The 16,732-nt window shown below is 39.1% G+C and overlaps 1 protein-coding gene across 1 annotated transcript in view; it reads right to left on the reverse strand.

Moving 5' to 3' along the window:
- Nucleotides 1-16,732, reverse strand: part of Nbas (NBAS subunit of NRZ tethering complex) — a 261,552-nt gene that overhangs the window by 112,292 nt on the left and 132,528 nt on the right. Inside the window, exons 36-38 of the mRNA XM_051181643.1 lie at nt 9,835-10,002; nt 2,412-2,525; nt 2,028-2,115 (exon numbers count right to left, since the gene is read on the reverse strand). Of these exons, the coding sequence (XP_051037600.1) occupies nt 2,028-2,115; nt 2,412-2,525; nt 9,835-10,002 (370 nt within the window). The remainder of the gene's footprint in view (nt 1-2,027; nt 2,116-2,411; nt 2,526-9,834; nt 10,003-16,732) is intronic.

Below are 16,732 nucleotides of genomic sequence, written 5' to 3' on the forward strand. Positions count from 1 at the left end.
CTGTTCCCCAAATGGTCCTATCCTCTGCCTCTTCTTCCCTGGGTTGTGGGTAAAGTTGGATGTCATGTCTTTACCTTAGTCCCAGTTTGCAATTTATCCTGTGGAAAACACCCCCCACAATCTTGAGGTCAATAGACACTGGTCTATTTCCCTCAATCCACCTTAGAAGACTTACATTGCTAAATGTCTTCCTGTACAAATAAGTATGCTCAATGTTTAATCTCACTGTTAATCACCTATTACCCACAGAAGCTTCCTTCTACAACAGTTATCCAGGTTCAGCCAGCCAGACTCACAACCTCAGATGTGTCCAGGGACAGCCCTATCACAAGCCCAGCTAGTACTTCACATAACACTTTCCTTCCACATAGGATCACACTCATTAATCTCTCCCACCCTAGCCCAGGGCCTCTCTTAACACGCAAGGCATTAAAGTAAACCAATGAAAGGACATCATGCCTTATACCAACCTTGGCATCAAAACTTTCCATACTAGCTGAAAAAAATCAATCACAGGAACTTAACATCAAATTTCAAATATATGTATTTTAGAAAGAAAGAAATGTATGAGTTTAATTTGCATTGCTAGTCTACAAACCTTGGAAACATCCAAAATCAGATAATCTATACCAATCCTCTAGAAAACACTCCAGGTGAATTCCGTTCCAGAACTAAATGCTCAGAGCAAAGTCACCCTTATTATTGATTTGGAAATCATTAGCCATTAAATCATTCATTCAGCTAAATAAATAATGATTAATTTTCTTCCAGTTGATTTCCATAAAAACTTTTTCATCAACTTTATTAAAAGAATGTAAAAATTCAAGTCATCTGGGAAAGTATAATATATGCTATAATCTACATCAAAAACCATCAAGAATAGCACTCCTATCATAATTTTAAATTTAAATAAATTAGTCTCCATCATTCTTCAGTTCCCCAGGATTTCTGGTCATTATATGATGCTATAAAACTATTATACAGAGAGAAATGGGACAATTGCCTACAGCTTGCAGCGAGAGTCCACTTGAGATGCTGAATGTGGAATCACAAAGACCTTCCCCAGCACACTCTCACACCATTACTGCCCTGCCTGTACCTTCATTCAAATGAACAGAAACAGAAGACTTGGGTCCCACACAGAGATGTGCGATCTGATTTTAGCTTACCAATACAAGCCAACAATAAAGAAAATAAATTTCTATACTGTATCTGGATTAAGAGAAAAAGTTCTCAGTACACTTTCCCCAAGTTTTGCTGCACACAGCCAAGTGCTCCAGCAGCCTGGAGCAGAGTTGCTGGGCAGTGACAGTGACAGTGACAGGTGCCGAGCCTTACGCTAGTGAAAGCCCAGTGAAGATGCCCAGGAAGCTTTGCCCTCCTCCCATCCTCTACTTCTCACTGATTGCCTGGAATAAATTAGATGGCTGGAGCTCCGAACCTTGACAAACACCGATCACAAAGGGCAGGAGAACAGGGAGACGTTACTGAATAAACACCAGGGAAAGGCACAATCGCTCAACACATGCCCACAAGCCTCATGGCCGCAGTATTCTCAGGAATCACATGGCACACACACACACTTTAAAGACTATCTTTTTAAAGTGCTTAGAAACATCAAACTAAAAGAAGTGAGAAAAGAAAAAAAGACAAACAAGCTGTCTTTAGTAAACTTGCATATGTCTTTCTTTTCCAAAACATTCTACAGGAAATATGTCACTATGCAGAAAACTCTGTAGGTGAGCACTAGCTCTACATCCAATGGACACAAATAAACACTGAACAGAGTGTGCCATTCACCATCAATGTTAGCATCTTAAAGACTGGAATTGTAAGATACTCAAACTTCTAAATGTGTATCCAGAAAACAGTAAGAACTCAATAAATACTTTCAACAAAGGGATAGATACCATTGAGCAATTCAAAATTACTGAAAATTATTTTTTCTTTCCAAACTGCCCATCCATTCAGAGAGTTGTGGCTCTTATAATAGGACCAGTGCCCTGCTGAATCACAGGCTGCCTTACCTTCCGTGGTTGGAAACACTTCTGTTCTAGCCTCTGCCAACTTCCCAGTTCTCAGCAACACTTCAGCGAAACTTTCCACAGGAACCTGCTGATAGGTGGCATGGGTCACTTCAGATGATACAAAAGCAAAAGTGTCACTTAGAAAACATGACTGCAGGATTTTAGGGCTTCTGGTGAGCTGGATAACTATTTCTCACTAAAGCACATTGTTTTATATAACACTTTGGTGGATTTTCATAGTCAAGTATCATGATGTATATGGAACAAATCCCATAACCAATGACCAACATGGTAAGAGCCATGCCCAAGATTTACTTCAAGAAAATTTTAGTTTTTCCTTGTTCATGGCAGTTAAATCTGTCTTCTTAAGCAAACTGTCCTTACCTCAGTGACAAAGGGATTAGTGATGACCGATTCATAAAAAGGATGGCATCCTTGTTGTTCCAGGTTGTCATTGGCTACATCTCCCATTTGATATGCTCTACCAAATTCCTGCCCCTAAGAAGAAGAAAGCATAGAAAACTGGATTAAAAGAGAGACCAAGGACAGGCAGGAAGGAAAAGAAAGAGGGTGGGGAGTGGGGGTGCTGACTTCAAGAGAAAGAAATTTGTACAACAGAGGCAGAGTTACACAGATGCCCAGCAGAGGACCAAAGGACAGCAGCTGCAGCTTGTGAACATCCTGCTGCTGCCTGACCTGCTTGGCCATGTTGACATCAATGAATCAGAAGTGCTGGAGAACAGAATTAAAATAACCATTATAAATGTCACCCTGTGTTATAGACATACTGCAGTGACTCTGAGTTGGATGGTGTCCCTCTGCCAACCACGCAGAGTTTGTTACACGTTATCAAAGGCCGATGACCCTCTAGGAGGTCTCACTGTTTCTCTAGGCCTGGCTCAGGTCCACATGTTCAAGTCTCACAAAATCTCAGTCTGGTCTGAATGCACCCTTTCCCCTGGCTAGACTCCATCACTACTATTCCCTATTCCAAACATCCTTCGGTTTATTACTGTCAACCTTGATTACAGGCAGAATTCCTGGCAGGCACAGTCCAGGAACAATGAAGCTAATGTTTTAAAAAATGATACATTAATAACAGTGCTAAATATGTTTAACACATAAGCCTTCAAAAACAAAACAGCAAAAAAGAAAATCTACCAGGTGGAAGAAACAAAACTATGGCAATCATAATCCAGTGTGACACACATGGAGAGGGGAAGGTCCATCCCAAAGGCAAGGCCAGCATCTCAGTATGTGGCACCTCCTTTAACTCTTGTGCATACTCAGTCCTGACAGTTCCTATTTCCTAGATAATCCCCACAGACCCATCAGAGAGTACTTAGAACACTGCCCCCTTTCAAGGTCAGTGAAGAATTGTGGTGGGATTTTAATGGGGATTGCATTGAATCTGTAGATTGCTTTTGGCAAGATTGCCATTTTTACTATGTTTATCCTACCTATCCAAGAGCATGGGAGATCATTCCTTTTTCTGGTATCTTCTTTAATTTCTTTCTTTAGAGCCACAAAGTTCTTATTATATAGGTCTTTTACTTGTTTGGTAAGCATTACACCAAGATACTTTATGTTGCTTGTGGCTATTATAAAGGGTGATGTTTCTCTGATTTCTTTCTCTGTCTCTTTTTCATCAGAAAAAAGTAGGGCTACTGATTTTTTTGAGTTTATCTTGTATCCTGCTAGTTTGCTGAAGGTGTTTATCAGCTGTAAGAGTTCCCTGGTAGAGTTTATTGGGTCGCTTATGTAAACTATCATATCATCTGCAAATAGAGACAGTTTGACTTCTTCCTTTCCAATTTGGATCCCCTTGATCTCCTTTTGTTGTCTTATAGCATTAGCTAAACTTCTAGTACGATATTGAAGAGATATGGAGAGAGAGGGCAGCCTTGTCTTGTTCCTGATTTTAGAGGAATTGGCTTAAGTTTGTCTCCATTCAGTTTGATGTTGGCAGTTGGTTTGTTGTATATTGCTCTTATTATGTTTAGGTATGTTCCTGTTATCCCTGATCTCTCCAACACCTTTATCATGAAAGGGTGTTGAATTTTGACAAAGGCTTTTTCTGCATCTAGGGAGATAATCATATGTTTTTTCTTTTTCTGTTTGTTTATATGGTGGATCACGTTGATAGATTTTCGTATGTTAAAACATCCCTGCCCAGGTATGAAGCCTACTTGGTCATGGTGGATGATTTCTCTGATGTATTCTTAAATTCGGTTTGCCAGTATTTTATTGAGTACTTTTGCATCGATGTTCATCAGGGATATTGGTCTGTAGGTTTCTTTCTTAGTTGTGTCTTTGTAAGGCTTGAGTACCAAGGTTATTGTGGCCTCATAAAAACAGTTTGGCAATGAACCTTCTGTCTCTATCTTGTGGAACAGTTTGAGTAGTAGTGGTATTAGTTCTTCCTTGAATGTCTGGTAGAATTCTGCATAGAATCCAAAGACCCAGGATAGCCAAAACAACCCTATACAATAAAAGAACTTCAGGAGGCATCACCATTCCTGACTTTAAGCTCTACTACAGAGCTATATATAGTTCTGAAAACAGCCTGGTATTGGCATAAAAATAGACAGGCAGACCAATGGAATCGAATTGAAAATCCTGATATTAACCCACATACCTATGAACACCTGATTTTCAACAAAACAGCTAAAATTATACAATGGGGTGAGGACAGCATCTTCAACAAATGGTGCTGGCACAATTGGATGAGGGTGTGTAGAAGACTGCAGATAGACCCATGTCTGTTGCCATGCACAAAACTCAAGTCCAAATGGATCAAAGACCTCAACATCAATCCAGCCACATTGAACCTCTTAGAAGAGAAAGTAGGAGGTACCCTTGAACAAATTGGTATAGGAGACCACTTCCTGAATATAACTCCAGGGGCACAGACACTGAGAGAAACAATTAATAAATGGGACCTCTTCAAACTTAGAAGCTTCTGTAAGGCAAAGGACACAGTAGACTAGACCAAATGGCAGCCCACAGACTGGGAGAAGATTTTCACCAATCCTATATCCGACAAAGGGTTGATCTCCAAAATATACAAAGAACTCAAGAAACTAGTCAACAAAACACCAAATAACACTATTAAGAAATGGGGTACAGAACTGAAGAAAGAATTCTCAATAGAGGAAATCAAAAAGGCTGAAAGACACTTAAGAAAATGCTCTACATCCCTAGCTATCAGGGAAATGCAAATCAAAACAACTTTGAGATACCATCTTACTCCTGCCAGAATGGCTAAAATTAGAAACACCAATGATGACACATGTTGGAGAGGATGTGGAGAAAGGGGAACACTTGCTGGTGGGAGTGCAAACTCATACAGCCATTTTGGAGATCAGTATGGCGGTTCCTCAGGAAAATGGGAATTAGTTTACCACAGGACCCAGCAATCCCCCTCTTAGGCATATACCCAAAGGATTCACATCCATGCAACAAAGACATCTGTTCAACTATGTTCATAGCAGCATTATTTGTAATAGCAAGAACCTGGAAGCAACCTAGATGCCCCTCAACTGAAGAATGGTTAATGAAGATGTGGCACATCTACACAATGGAATACTACTCTGCAGAAAAAAGTAATGGTATCTTGAAATTCGCAGGCAAGTGGATGGCACTTGAAGAAACCATCCTGGATGAGGTAACCCAGTCACAAAAAGAGGAACACGGTATGTACTCACTCATATATGGATTTTAGACCTAGATCAAAGGATCACCAGCCTATAATTCACACCACCAGAGGAACTAGGATACAAGTGTATTCTTAGAGATTCATATAAAGTCCCTCACAGAACTGGGAAGGGACAAGTCCCCCAGAGCTCAGGAGAAGTGGAGGGGAGCAGCGAATGGAGAGAGAAGTAGGAGAAAATGAGGGGGGAGGAAAGGAAAACATGTACGACCAGGAAGATTGAGCCTGGTTAGGAATAGAAGACAGGAAAGAGAGAGACAGAGACAGAGAGAGAGAACATAAAAGAGGGAGCCAATATTGGTTTGAAGATAAAACTGAACACAAAGAAAGGTCTAGAGAACTACAAGACTGCTGCCAACTAACAATTTGAGCTTCCATGGAAAGGCTATCATAAATGCTCTTCCTGGAGAGTGAGATCAACAACTAACTTCTCCATGGAGCCCTCAACTAATGCCTGTTGGAAACAGGATCAAACACCCATACATAAACACTGATTGGAACTAGAACTCAGATGCAGATGGAGAGGACAAGACTATGCGGCAGAAACACATAGGGACAGCTTACCTGAACAAGGAGGAGCTAAGGGGCCACCATGCTGATAGCTGGGAAGCCAGCATGGGACTGACTCGGACCCCCCTGAATATGGGTCTCAGCCAGAAGGACTGAGCAGTCTAAGGAACCTCAGACAGTGGAGCCAGGATGTAACCCTGGTGCATAAAAGGACTTTGCGAACATATCCCCCATGGAGGGATAACTGCCTTAATCTAGAGACAGGAGAGAAGCCCTAGTCCCTACTTCACAGGACCTGTCAGACCTACATGACCCCTACTGGATGACATTCCCCTACATATGGAATTGTGGTGGGGGGATGGGAGGGTGGTTAGAGTGCATGTGAGAGGGCAGAGAGGGTAAAAGTGAGGGAAGGAGGGAGAGAGGAAGGGAGGGAGTGAGGGAGGTTGGGAGGGAAGGAGGGAGGGAGAGGGAACTGAGATCGACATGTAAAATAATAAATTAAATTAAAAAAAATGCTTTGACTCCAAAACTTAAGTTCAAGGACAAGTTACTGGGGAAAAGGATTTCTATTTTTGTTTCCACAGAAAATGGAAAGATGTGGATTCCTTCCAGACTAATGTGGTTTGATCAAGCCCGACCACCTGAAACAGAGTACATTCAAAACAGCTGGACAAAGCAGCCTGACAGACTACAGCCAGGATTTCTGAATCTTCTTCAAATCCCCCATGACAGCGCCCCTTACCAGCAGGAAGTAGTTTGGAAAGAACAACGCCCAAATTCCCAAATATTGTGTACAAATGTTTGTTTTCATTTAAATGGATTTGGTTATATAAAATAATAATTAAAAAAAAAAAAAAGAACACTGCCCCCAACAGCCACTTCACTTCCTGCATAGTAATTGTTTTTAATGACTGGCATCCCCCACCTGGACAGCTAGCTCAGGATCTGGCTTCATTCTTCGCATGAGTGCTGCCTTTGCACCCAGCAGTTACATGTGCTCATTATGAAAAGGTACAACATAAACACACTACACAGACTCCAGTGCTTTCTACCTCATGCAGACAAAGTCCACAGTGCATCACAGTCTGTATAAGGCTCTCAGTGCTGATCTCCACACTCAAAGACACTCTCGGCTCCTGTATGTTCTACAAAAATGGAAGCTTGTTTCCCTCACCAGGGCTTTGGACCTGCCCTATGTAGCTCAATCATATTTCTGTGTGAAATGATTATCTTCTGAAAAATATAGATTCCCTGTAACTCAAAATGTTACTCACTCAATAAAGTCATTATTCATGTTATTTTTTTATTCATCCTCACTCGTTTTCTTCAGAAGTAACTTTTTACAGTACATATTAAGTATACAAAGATTATCATTTTGCATGCAATGTGCCTTCATTACACACGCATTTAGTGCATTCTTTACCTCCCACTCCCCCATCTTCCTGCTACATGTCCACTTTTTAGTTCAGGTCCTCTCTCAAGCTTTCAACCAGGAAAGAAAATGTGATAATTATAGTCTTTCTGAGCATGGCTTATTTCAATTAATATGATCCCTGCCAGTTCTATCATTTTTTTCAGACAGCTTTGTTCTTTATAATGGAGCAAACTTCATTTAGAATACAAACCACATTTTCTCATTTATCTGTTCCTGTGTTTACAGGTATCTAGGCTGAGTCCAGGATTTGGCAATATGAATGGTGTCACAGAAACACAAGCATGCAGATAAAGCTGTGTTCGGCAAACTGATTCTTCTGGATATAAATCCTGAATTGCTGTCACTGGATCATACACATGCTCTGTCTTCCATTTCAGAAACCTCTGGACCAATTTCTACACTGGCTGTGATTTACATTCCCATCAGCAGGACAAACAGTTCCTTCTGCCCCATAGGCCTTCCGGTATTTGTTATTCTTTGGTAGTAGCCATTCTGGTTTGAATGATACAATACCTAATTTTGATTTGCATTCATCTAATAAATAAAAATGTTAAACATATTTTCATGTACGCATTACCATTTGTACTTCATTAGAAATGTCTATCCAGTGCCCATTTATCAGTTTGATTATTATAACTTTATTTAAATGTTAGAGATCCTTATTCCAGATAATTCTTGGTAAGATGACTGCCTATATTTGGTAAGGATTTTCCCATCTTATGGGCATTCTTGTCAGAATGCTGAGCCTTTCTTGGCTCTGCAGAAATTTCCAAGTTTGATATTGTCCTGTCTGTCCATTCTTGCTCTTATCTCCTGAGCCTATTTTCCTCTAGTAGCCGCAATGTTATATGTCTTGCATTAAGGACCCTGAATTACATAGAGATCTCATTTTACTCTTGTATGTATTCCCAGTACCTCTTCTTGAAGAGGCTAATTTTTCCCCACTATATCATTTTGGTACCATAATTAAGAGTCAGGTGGCTTAGCAGCATGGTCTTATTTCTAAATTTTCTCCCCTATTCCACTAGTTAATAGACTGTGTGTCTGTTTGGGAGCCACTAAGATGATCTTTTTATTATCACATCTCTGCTATATATGTGTATATGAAGTCTTGCAATGTCTCCTAAAGTTTTCATTAGCTCAAAACTTTTTTGGGTTCTTAAGATCTTTCTGTTGTCATGTGAATTTCAGGACAGTTTTTCCTAGTTTCTGAAGAATGTTACAATAGGGGTCTATACACTGCTTTTAATAGCATAAACATTTAGAAAATATTCTGTGTATCCAGGAACTTGGAAACCTTTCCATCTTTGACTGCATTCTATTTCCTTCATCAATTCTTTGTAGTTTTCATTGGAGAGATCTTTCAGTTCACGCTTGTGTTGGTTTGTTTTGAGTAATGTAGTGAATGAGACTGTCTTCCAGAGAACAAAATTATGCTGAAGACTTCCCTCATTCTTTTCCCATTTATAACTATATGTGAGCTAAAGAAAATGACTACTAAGTGTATGTTAAATAGATAAGTAGATAGCTGAAGAATGAGCAAATGAAGAGTGACAATTCCATGAGTGTATGGGATGCACTGGAATGAACGGATAGGTAGATGGGCAAGTAAATAGCAAATGAAGAGTGACAATTCCATGAGAGTTTGGGATACACTGGTGTTGCACCCACATTTCTTCATCCTCTATTTTCTGGCACAGTATAAAGAACTGAAGTGTGGCAAGGCAGAGAGGGCAGCAAGAGAAACAGACTAAAGACATCACCAAAGCATACTCAACTGCTCTACTGTTAGCCTTATCTATAACTGCAGGGCAGAAGCAGGAGTCTGTAACACCGTCCCCAGAAAGATACCACCTATTCTTGACAAGTGAAGCAACTGAGAACTCAGAATCATGCTCTTCTTTCATCTCTCTGGATTTTAGTCATGACATATAAAACAGATGTTACTCAATGAATCTCAGTTTCTTTGCAAGGAATGCATGGAAGAGAATTACATTCTATGAAATGGATCGTTTATCCCTCACTGGATGGGAGGGCCAGGATTCTTAAGATATTTGACAATCACATATCTATTGGTGCAACTGGAGTAAGTAATGAACTGCTGTAAGTAATGAAAGTCATTTTTATAAAGATGCCTTGCTTACTTGGAGGGGCCGCAGGTACGCTAAAGATTTCTTCCACCACTGCCCATCACTGACAGCCTGCAGCATAGCCTTGGTAGTCGTTGTGGTATTGGACAAGACTTTCATGGTAGTTGCAGTGGTCCAGTGTAACAGGTCAGCTGAACCACTGCCCGAAGCACTGGCATCATCCTGCATTGAGAAGAGAAGAGACAAGTGTAAAACGGTCATTGGTGAGAGGGAGAACAGACTGCTGACAACAATCAGACTCACTAAAACACCAAGACAAACAGTCCATCTTTGCCAGTAACCAAACAAATGTGAAAGAAATGCTAATAGGGCATCATTCCCCACTCAGAAGGAACAGAAGGCAGTGCATTAAGTCAACACCCACTTTCAGGAGACTTGCCAAGAAGTTATGAGCTGTGTTTTCACTGATCTAATCGCCACACATTTTAAGTGGTTTTTAAATTACAAAGTAAGTCATTTAAGTAATCGATGTTTCTAATAAAAGTAGAAGACTGCAATAATCTGCCTTTCAATAAAAAAGAAACTACTTTTCCTCCAAACAAGAAGATGACTAATATTATTTAAAAGACATCACATCCTGTCACTCTTGAGGCATTCAACATTACCTTTCCCAAAAAAAAAAAAAAAAAAAAAAAAAAAAAGTAGAAAAATCACACACATTAACAGTCTTTTAAGCATAAATAGCAAAGACTGCATGTGCTCTTATTCAAAATTATTCTATAAAAGTAAACTTTTAGGTTAATGTCTACTTACAGGTTTCTTTTAAATATTCCAGTAAGAATTAAAAACCTAAGTCATAATGCTCTGATTCCAATAACTGTCTTGGCCTTCTTGGTACTAACAGCAGATAGCCTAGTTTTGTCATTTAATTCTGTATCATCTCATTCATTAAAGTAATAATAAAAAAAAAGATAAAATCATCCAAAGTTCTCAGGGCATCCTCTCACACTCAGTGCACTCAGACAAGAGTAAACTCTAGACCTACTCGTCAGCTGCTTCGGAAGCAGAACTGAAGATAGGCCATCCCCTTTCTCGCCCTGGAACCTGTGCGCATCTGACATGGCAATGGAACTTTGCAGATTATTATGGAAAATAACTGAAGTAGAATGATTAAACCAAACTAGCACTTGAGCCCACAAAGCAGAAAATTTGCCATAGCTAGGATCAAAGAGCTTGTAAGAGAGAAGCGAGTGTGTGGGGGGAGATGAAAAGTTTGAAATATAAAGAGACTCAACCCACTGTGTTGCCCTTCAAAAAGGAGGATGAAGGCTAGGATCCAAAGAATGATAGTGTATATTCCAGAAACTCGTGTGCAACTGTCAAGTGATAACCAGGAAGGGGAGGTGGACCTCAGCCCATAAGCATAAGGAATGAAATTTGACCAACAACAAGGATAGAAATAGATTCTTCACCAGAGCCTGCAAAATTCCTATCTCATGGGAGCCATAAAATAATTAACTGTTTTCTCAAAGCTGTGGATTTGTGGTGATAGCAAAGGGACAGTCTATGGTAGGACACTTAAATGTGCATTTTATTATTTCTAAAGGGAACTAAAATGAAGCCTTTAAGCTACATTAACCAAAGCCCAGAATTTGCCTAATCCCCACTGCCTGAAGCTATTTCTTCTAAAATGCACTGTGCATGTTTTAATGCATTTTTAACATTAGAAAATATATACCCATGAACTCAATGTAATATTACAGATTAAAGGTTAACTATGAAAACAGATGCTATATTGCTTGTACATTACAAGATAACCACACAAAATATAACTGAGGTTTAGGTAGCAATAAATACAGCATTTCTCTAAACTCTAGTTTGGGCAGATATTGTGGCTTCACTGACTAAATTATATTCGGATCTCTGCAAAGTTTCCTGGTGCTGCCAGTTTAAAACAAAAAAAAATACACTTCTTAACTCACTTGTAACTGGTGTTGCATACATGACCCACTTTCTTCCCATTTCACACACATACTGCATGAAATCTGGGAGACGAAGCTATTGTAGAGGCTGATGAGCTGCTATTTCTGTGATTCTTCTATTGGCAAGAAATATACAGACACACGAGTAACATAAACTGTACATAGACAACTATAAAACTACATCAGTGAGTCCTGTTGCCACAGTAGAGCAAAGGTTAAAGATGATCATCAACTTTCAACCTGCTGCTTCCATCGTGGTGGAGTCGACGGGGCACAGAAACTCATCTTTCACCTCCATGGGCAGAATGTGGCTCCCCAGAAAATAAAGCTCCCACAAAGGAAGCTCTGAAACCCTGTCCTGCAACAAGAGTTAACTATTAGCAATACCCATAACTTTGGTCCTTAAGTGACTTTCTAAGACATTAAAAAAGAAAAAAAGTCACCTCCACTCACAATAACGAAAATGTTTTCTGGGATCTATCTATAACTGAACCTGGTTCATTATAAAAATAATAACAACAACCTGATAACATAAATAGCTGGGAGATAAGAAATAGTGTCTTCACTCAGCATTGGAGTCTACAGCTTCAGTAAAGAGCTTAAGCTAGGCTAAAAAGCCATTTGCAAGTCAATATCTGCAGGAAAGTTTCCAAGCAGTCCAGGCTACATAGCAGACCTGGTAAACTACCATCATCATTGTCAGAGCACCAGGGGAAAATGAGTAGAAACAACACATCCAGAGCTGCCTCTGACCTCCAGCACTCCCACCAGCATGTCTATGGGAGGGTCTGCAGGGCTGTAGCACACACTGGGCTGCAGCACATGCACCACACATGGCTGCTTCAAACTAAGAAGCGCTAGAAAGGAAAACGGCATGCATGCTGGTTTCTGGGGTTTTTGTTTTGTTTTGTTTTTAAGATTTTTTTTTTTAATTATGTGTGTCTGTGTCTGTGCCTGTGTCTGTGGAGGAGTACATACACAGAGTCCAGGTACTACTCATGGAAGCTAGAGGAGGGTACTGGCCACTTTGAAACTGGAGTTGCGACAGTGCTGGGACTGAACTCTGGTTCTCCATAAGGGCAGCCTGTACTTGTAACTGCTCAGTCAACTCTCTAGCACTCCATGTTGGTTTTAAATACAAAATAGGGGGAAATGAAGTACTATGTGTACGTTCTTAACTTCAAAGGGCTGGAGTAGAACTAGAGGGAATTCAGACATCACCAGCAACCTAGGGCATTCCATAGGCATTAAACCTCAGTGTGCAAGGGAGACAGCTGGCTGATCGGAAAACCCTTTGGAGAAAATGAGGCTGAAACCCAAAACTAGGCAACCATAACAGTCCTTGCTCTGCGCCAGGACTTTAAAAAGTGCTTCATTTATACACACTGTGTAAGCACTAGAAGAGAACAAACACCAGCAGTTGCTTTACTGGCGGCACAATTGGGACACAGCAGTAATATCAACACTTGGGAGGCAGAAGTAGAAGAGTTCAAAGCTATTCAAAGCTACACAGTAAGTTCACAGTCATCCTACTGCACAGAGGAAGCTTACTTAGTTGGAAGTTGTACATATTTTGAGTTCACAAGCCTTAGTGAAGATGCAAACAATATTTCTAATATCCTGTAAATTACCATTCCATTTTCTTACTGGTGTCTTAGAATAAAAGTTAATTTGTTTTATATATTTGCTTTAGGATTACTACTGTCATGTCTGACTGAAAAGTCTTTGCCTACTCTAAGATCACAAAGGTGTTCTCAGTTTATATTTATGTAAGACTGTTAATTGCTTTAAGTGGCATTATTAAAATTACTTCCCTCCTACCCACTCATAGCATTACATACTTAATTAACATATTATTTCCAGAATTCAGGAGTATGGTTTTGCATTTACTAAAAAGGAAGATATTCAAGAGCAAGAACACTGTTCATTCAATTATTACAGGATAGGTGAGAATCTGCAAAGTTTGCAGATACAGATAATCATACAAAGTCTGAACTTACTGCACCATGTAAATGTTCGAGATACATTTTAAAGATGTGTCTACAATAAACATTACTCAAATAGAATTTCACATCACATCTTAAATTCCTATTCATCTTAAGAATCTTCTTAATTGAGAGTGTGTATCAGATGATTTGAATGTCATCACCTAATCTGAGAATAGAACTAAAACTATAAACATGTTATGAAATACAGCCCTTGGGTAAAATGGGACTTCCATAGAGGTATATAAAAGGAAGTGAAAGACATCAAAATATGAAAGTCATAAAACCACTATTTTGCTTCATAAAATGAACATAAATTTTATTTCTGTTTCTATGGGTGGATGGGCTAATTCAAAATAAGAATTTAAGATATACAAAATATAAAAGATTCTTTCCAAAGTTAAATGAAATAGATTTGCTAAGAAGTGTATGAGATAAAGGATTTCCTGTAAACTTGTCCTCTAGGGAACACTCAACAATGAGAAAGTGAGGCTGGCGAGATGGCAATGGTAATTGTCACCTAGCTTGATGATCTGGTCCCAACCCTGAGAATCCACGTGGTAAAAGCAGAGAACTGAAGTCCCAAAAGTTGCCATCTGACCACCATATAACATGGGTGTGCACTGAAATTAATGTAATAAAAAAAATGAAATTAAATGCCCACCAGCGGTTAGCATGTAAGCCAGACAAGGTTCACCAACTCAGGGTGTGACCACACTGTTATTGAGTGAAAATACTCTCTTTAAGCATCATGAAGAAGAAGTTGGGCAAAATCTACCAGAGGGGGTGGTCTACTACAATCTAAGTGCAACCAGAGTCCTTAATGAGAAAAACCATTTTCTTTCATATACTAGGAATAGAAAAGAGGGGGTTAAAAATTTATTACTGAAATGACACTTGTCAAATTCATAGTGTCACACTACTAGTTCATTTAGACTTTGTAATAGCAGAAATAGTTTAGACCCCGAAACCAGATCAACAATTGCCAGCATAAACTTTTAACAAGAAATCTCATAAATATTAAGCATGTTCCATAGATCAAAGGTTACTAAGTAGTAATGGCATCTTTTGAATCATACACACACACAAAAAAAAAAAAAAAAAAAAAAAAAAAAAACAAAAACAAAAAACACCATTACAGAAATGACTCCTGAGACAGGATAACTTTCCATATCAAGTGTGGCTCACGGTCCACTGCTACAAATATTTATAGAAATATTTATACAGTTGCTTGTCTGGTATCAGTCAAAAAAGACTAATTTCAGAGACACCAGTTGGCCTCGATTACACTACATTCATAGTATGTGTGGGCTCCTTAAGGAATATAAACAACTCAGGCAGGGTTTACCCAGTGACCCTTCTCCAAAATATCCTAGTGATGTCAGGAGCAACAACCAGTAAGTCTCGCCAACATGACTGCCTGAAAATGAGCCAAACAAGTACAACACCAATAAACATGCGAATGTGAACAAAGAAAAGACCACAAGGCCTCCACCCTGCATATATGAATACTGAGAGTGAAAAAAAAAAAAATAGTCTCACCAGGGAAGGACACATCAACTGGTTATCCAGTACCAAAGTCTCAGCCCCAAAACCACACATTACACATTAAGCATCATTATACTGACTGACCAGGCTGTACTTAGGAATATACATGCATATCTTTATGCATATATGCATATAACAACAATTAATTGATGGGAAAAAAGAGATTGTGATTGTGAATTTGAAAGAGAACAAGGGGTAGTAAATGAAAGAAAATGAAGGGGGAAGCAATGTAATTACATGATAATATCGAAAAATGAAAGTAAGAAAGGTTTGGTCTTATTCTATTCAGATGAGAGAACCTGAGATAGAACTACACCACAGGGCTTTGCCTTCCCTCCTGGACTGTTCCAATGACATACTCATAATATGATGGCTCAACTGGGAACACCCAGAGATGAGAGAGACCGCCTAAGAGGAAGCAGATCAGGAAAGGCACATTCCTGGTGGCTGCAGCCTCATCCAAGCCTCTTCCTTGGTCTATCCCTAGTTTCTCTGTGCCACATGAGCCACTTTCCCCCACCTCAGATCCCTGCAGTGTGTGCTACCTTACAGGCATCATTCCAGCAGCCACAAAACCAAGTGCCTAAAGCTTGAGACGTCTTAGAACATATGTCAGTGCTTTTCTTCTTCTCAGTTGTTTTAAATCAATTATTTTATCACAACTATGACAAGCTAAGACACTTTGGATAGCAGGTCAGCACCGTATTGAGATATCAAGGACATGGCACATAGCAGTTCTATTCCAAGGCATCTATGTGAGAAATAAAAACACTTCCATACAAACATTTGAATATCAACGTTCACAGAAGCTTCATTCATAGTAACTAAGAAGTGGAAACCATCCAAGGACCCATCACTCAACCAATGGAAAAGGAAAGTTCTTGCCATGGTACCAAAACTAACCACCACTATGCTTGCTTTATACAAGCATTTCTAAACAATCCTTCAATAAATTGAAAGTAGGAATATGCTAAGAACATGCTTGTTCTCTAAACATTAAATAGTTAAACCATATAAATTATAGCATCAAAGCTCATAAAAATAATTACAACAGTGAAATAATATTTTTAAAGGGAACTCTGTATACAATCCATTTTTATCTTTAATTAGAGTTATCTGGAGAAAACCTCACCAGCTGAGTGATACTAGATAAGCAAAATGTTAATATACTCAAAATGGTATAAGACAGTTCAATCTAAAATGAAATAAACATTAACAAGAATTGGAAATCTGTAATCTTCCAATTATTAACAGAGTTTGCATTTTGCTCTATTATAAACAGTTTTTATACACAGGAACAAATTTAGCATCTAACACCTAAAGTATCCACTCTATTCTGTGGGTGCTACTGCATAACACTATCATTATTTTTTCTGAATATATAATAAAAATAATTTTCACAATGAAGTAATGGGAGTATTAAGTATGAGGCAGGTT

Source organism: Phodopus roborovskii, unplaced genomic scaffold (assembly GCF_943737965.1).
Source record: "Phodopus roborovskii unplaced genomic scaffold, PHOROB, whole genome shotgun sequence".
NCBI lineage: Eukaryota > Metazoa > Chordata > Mammalia > Rodentia > Cricetidae > Phodopus > Phodopus roborovskii.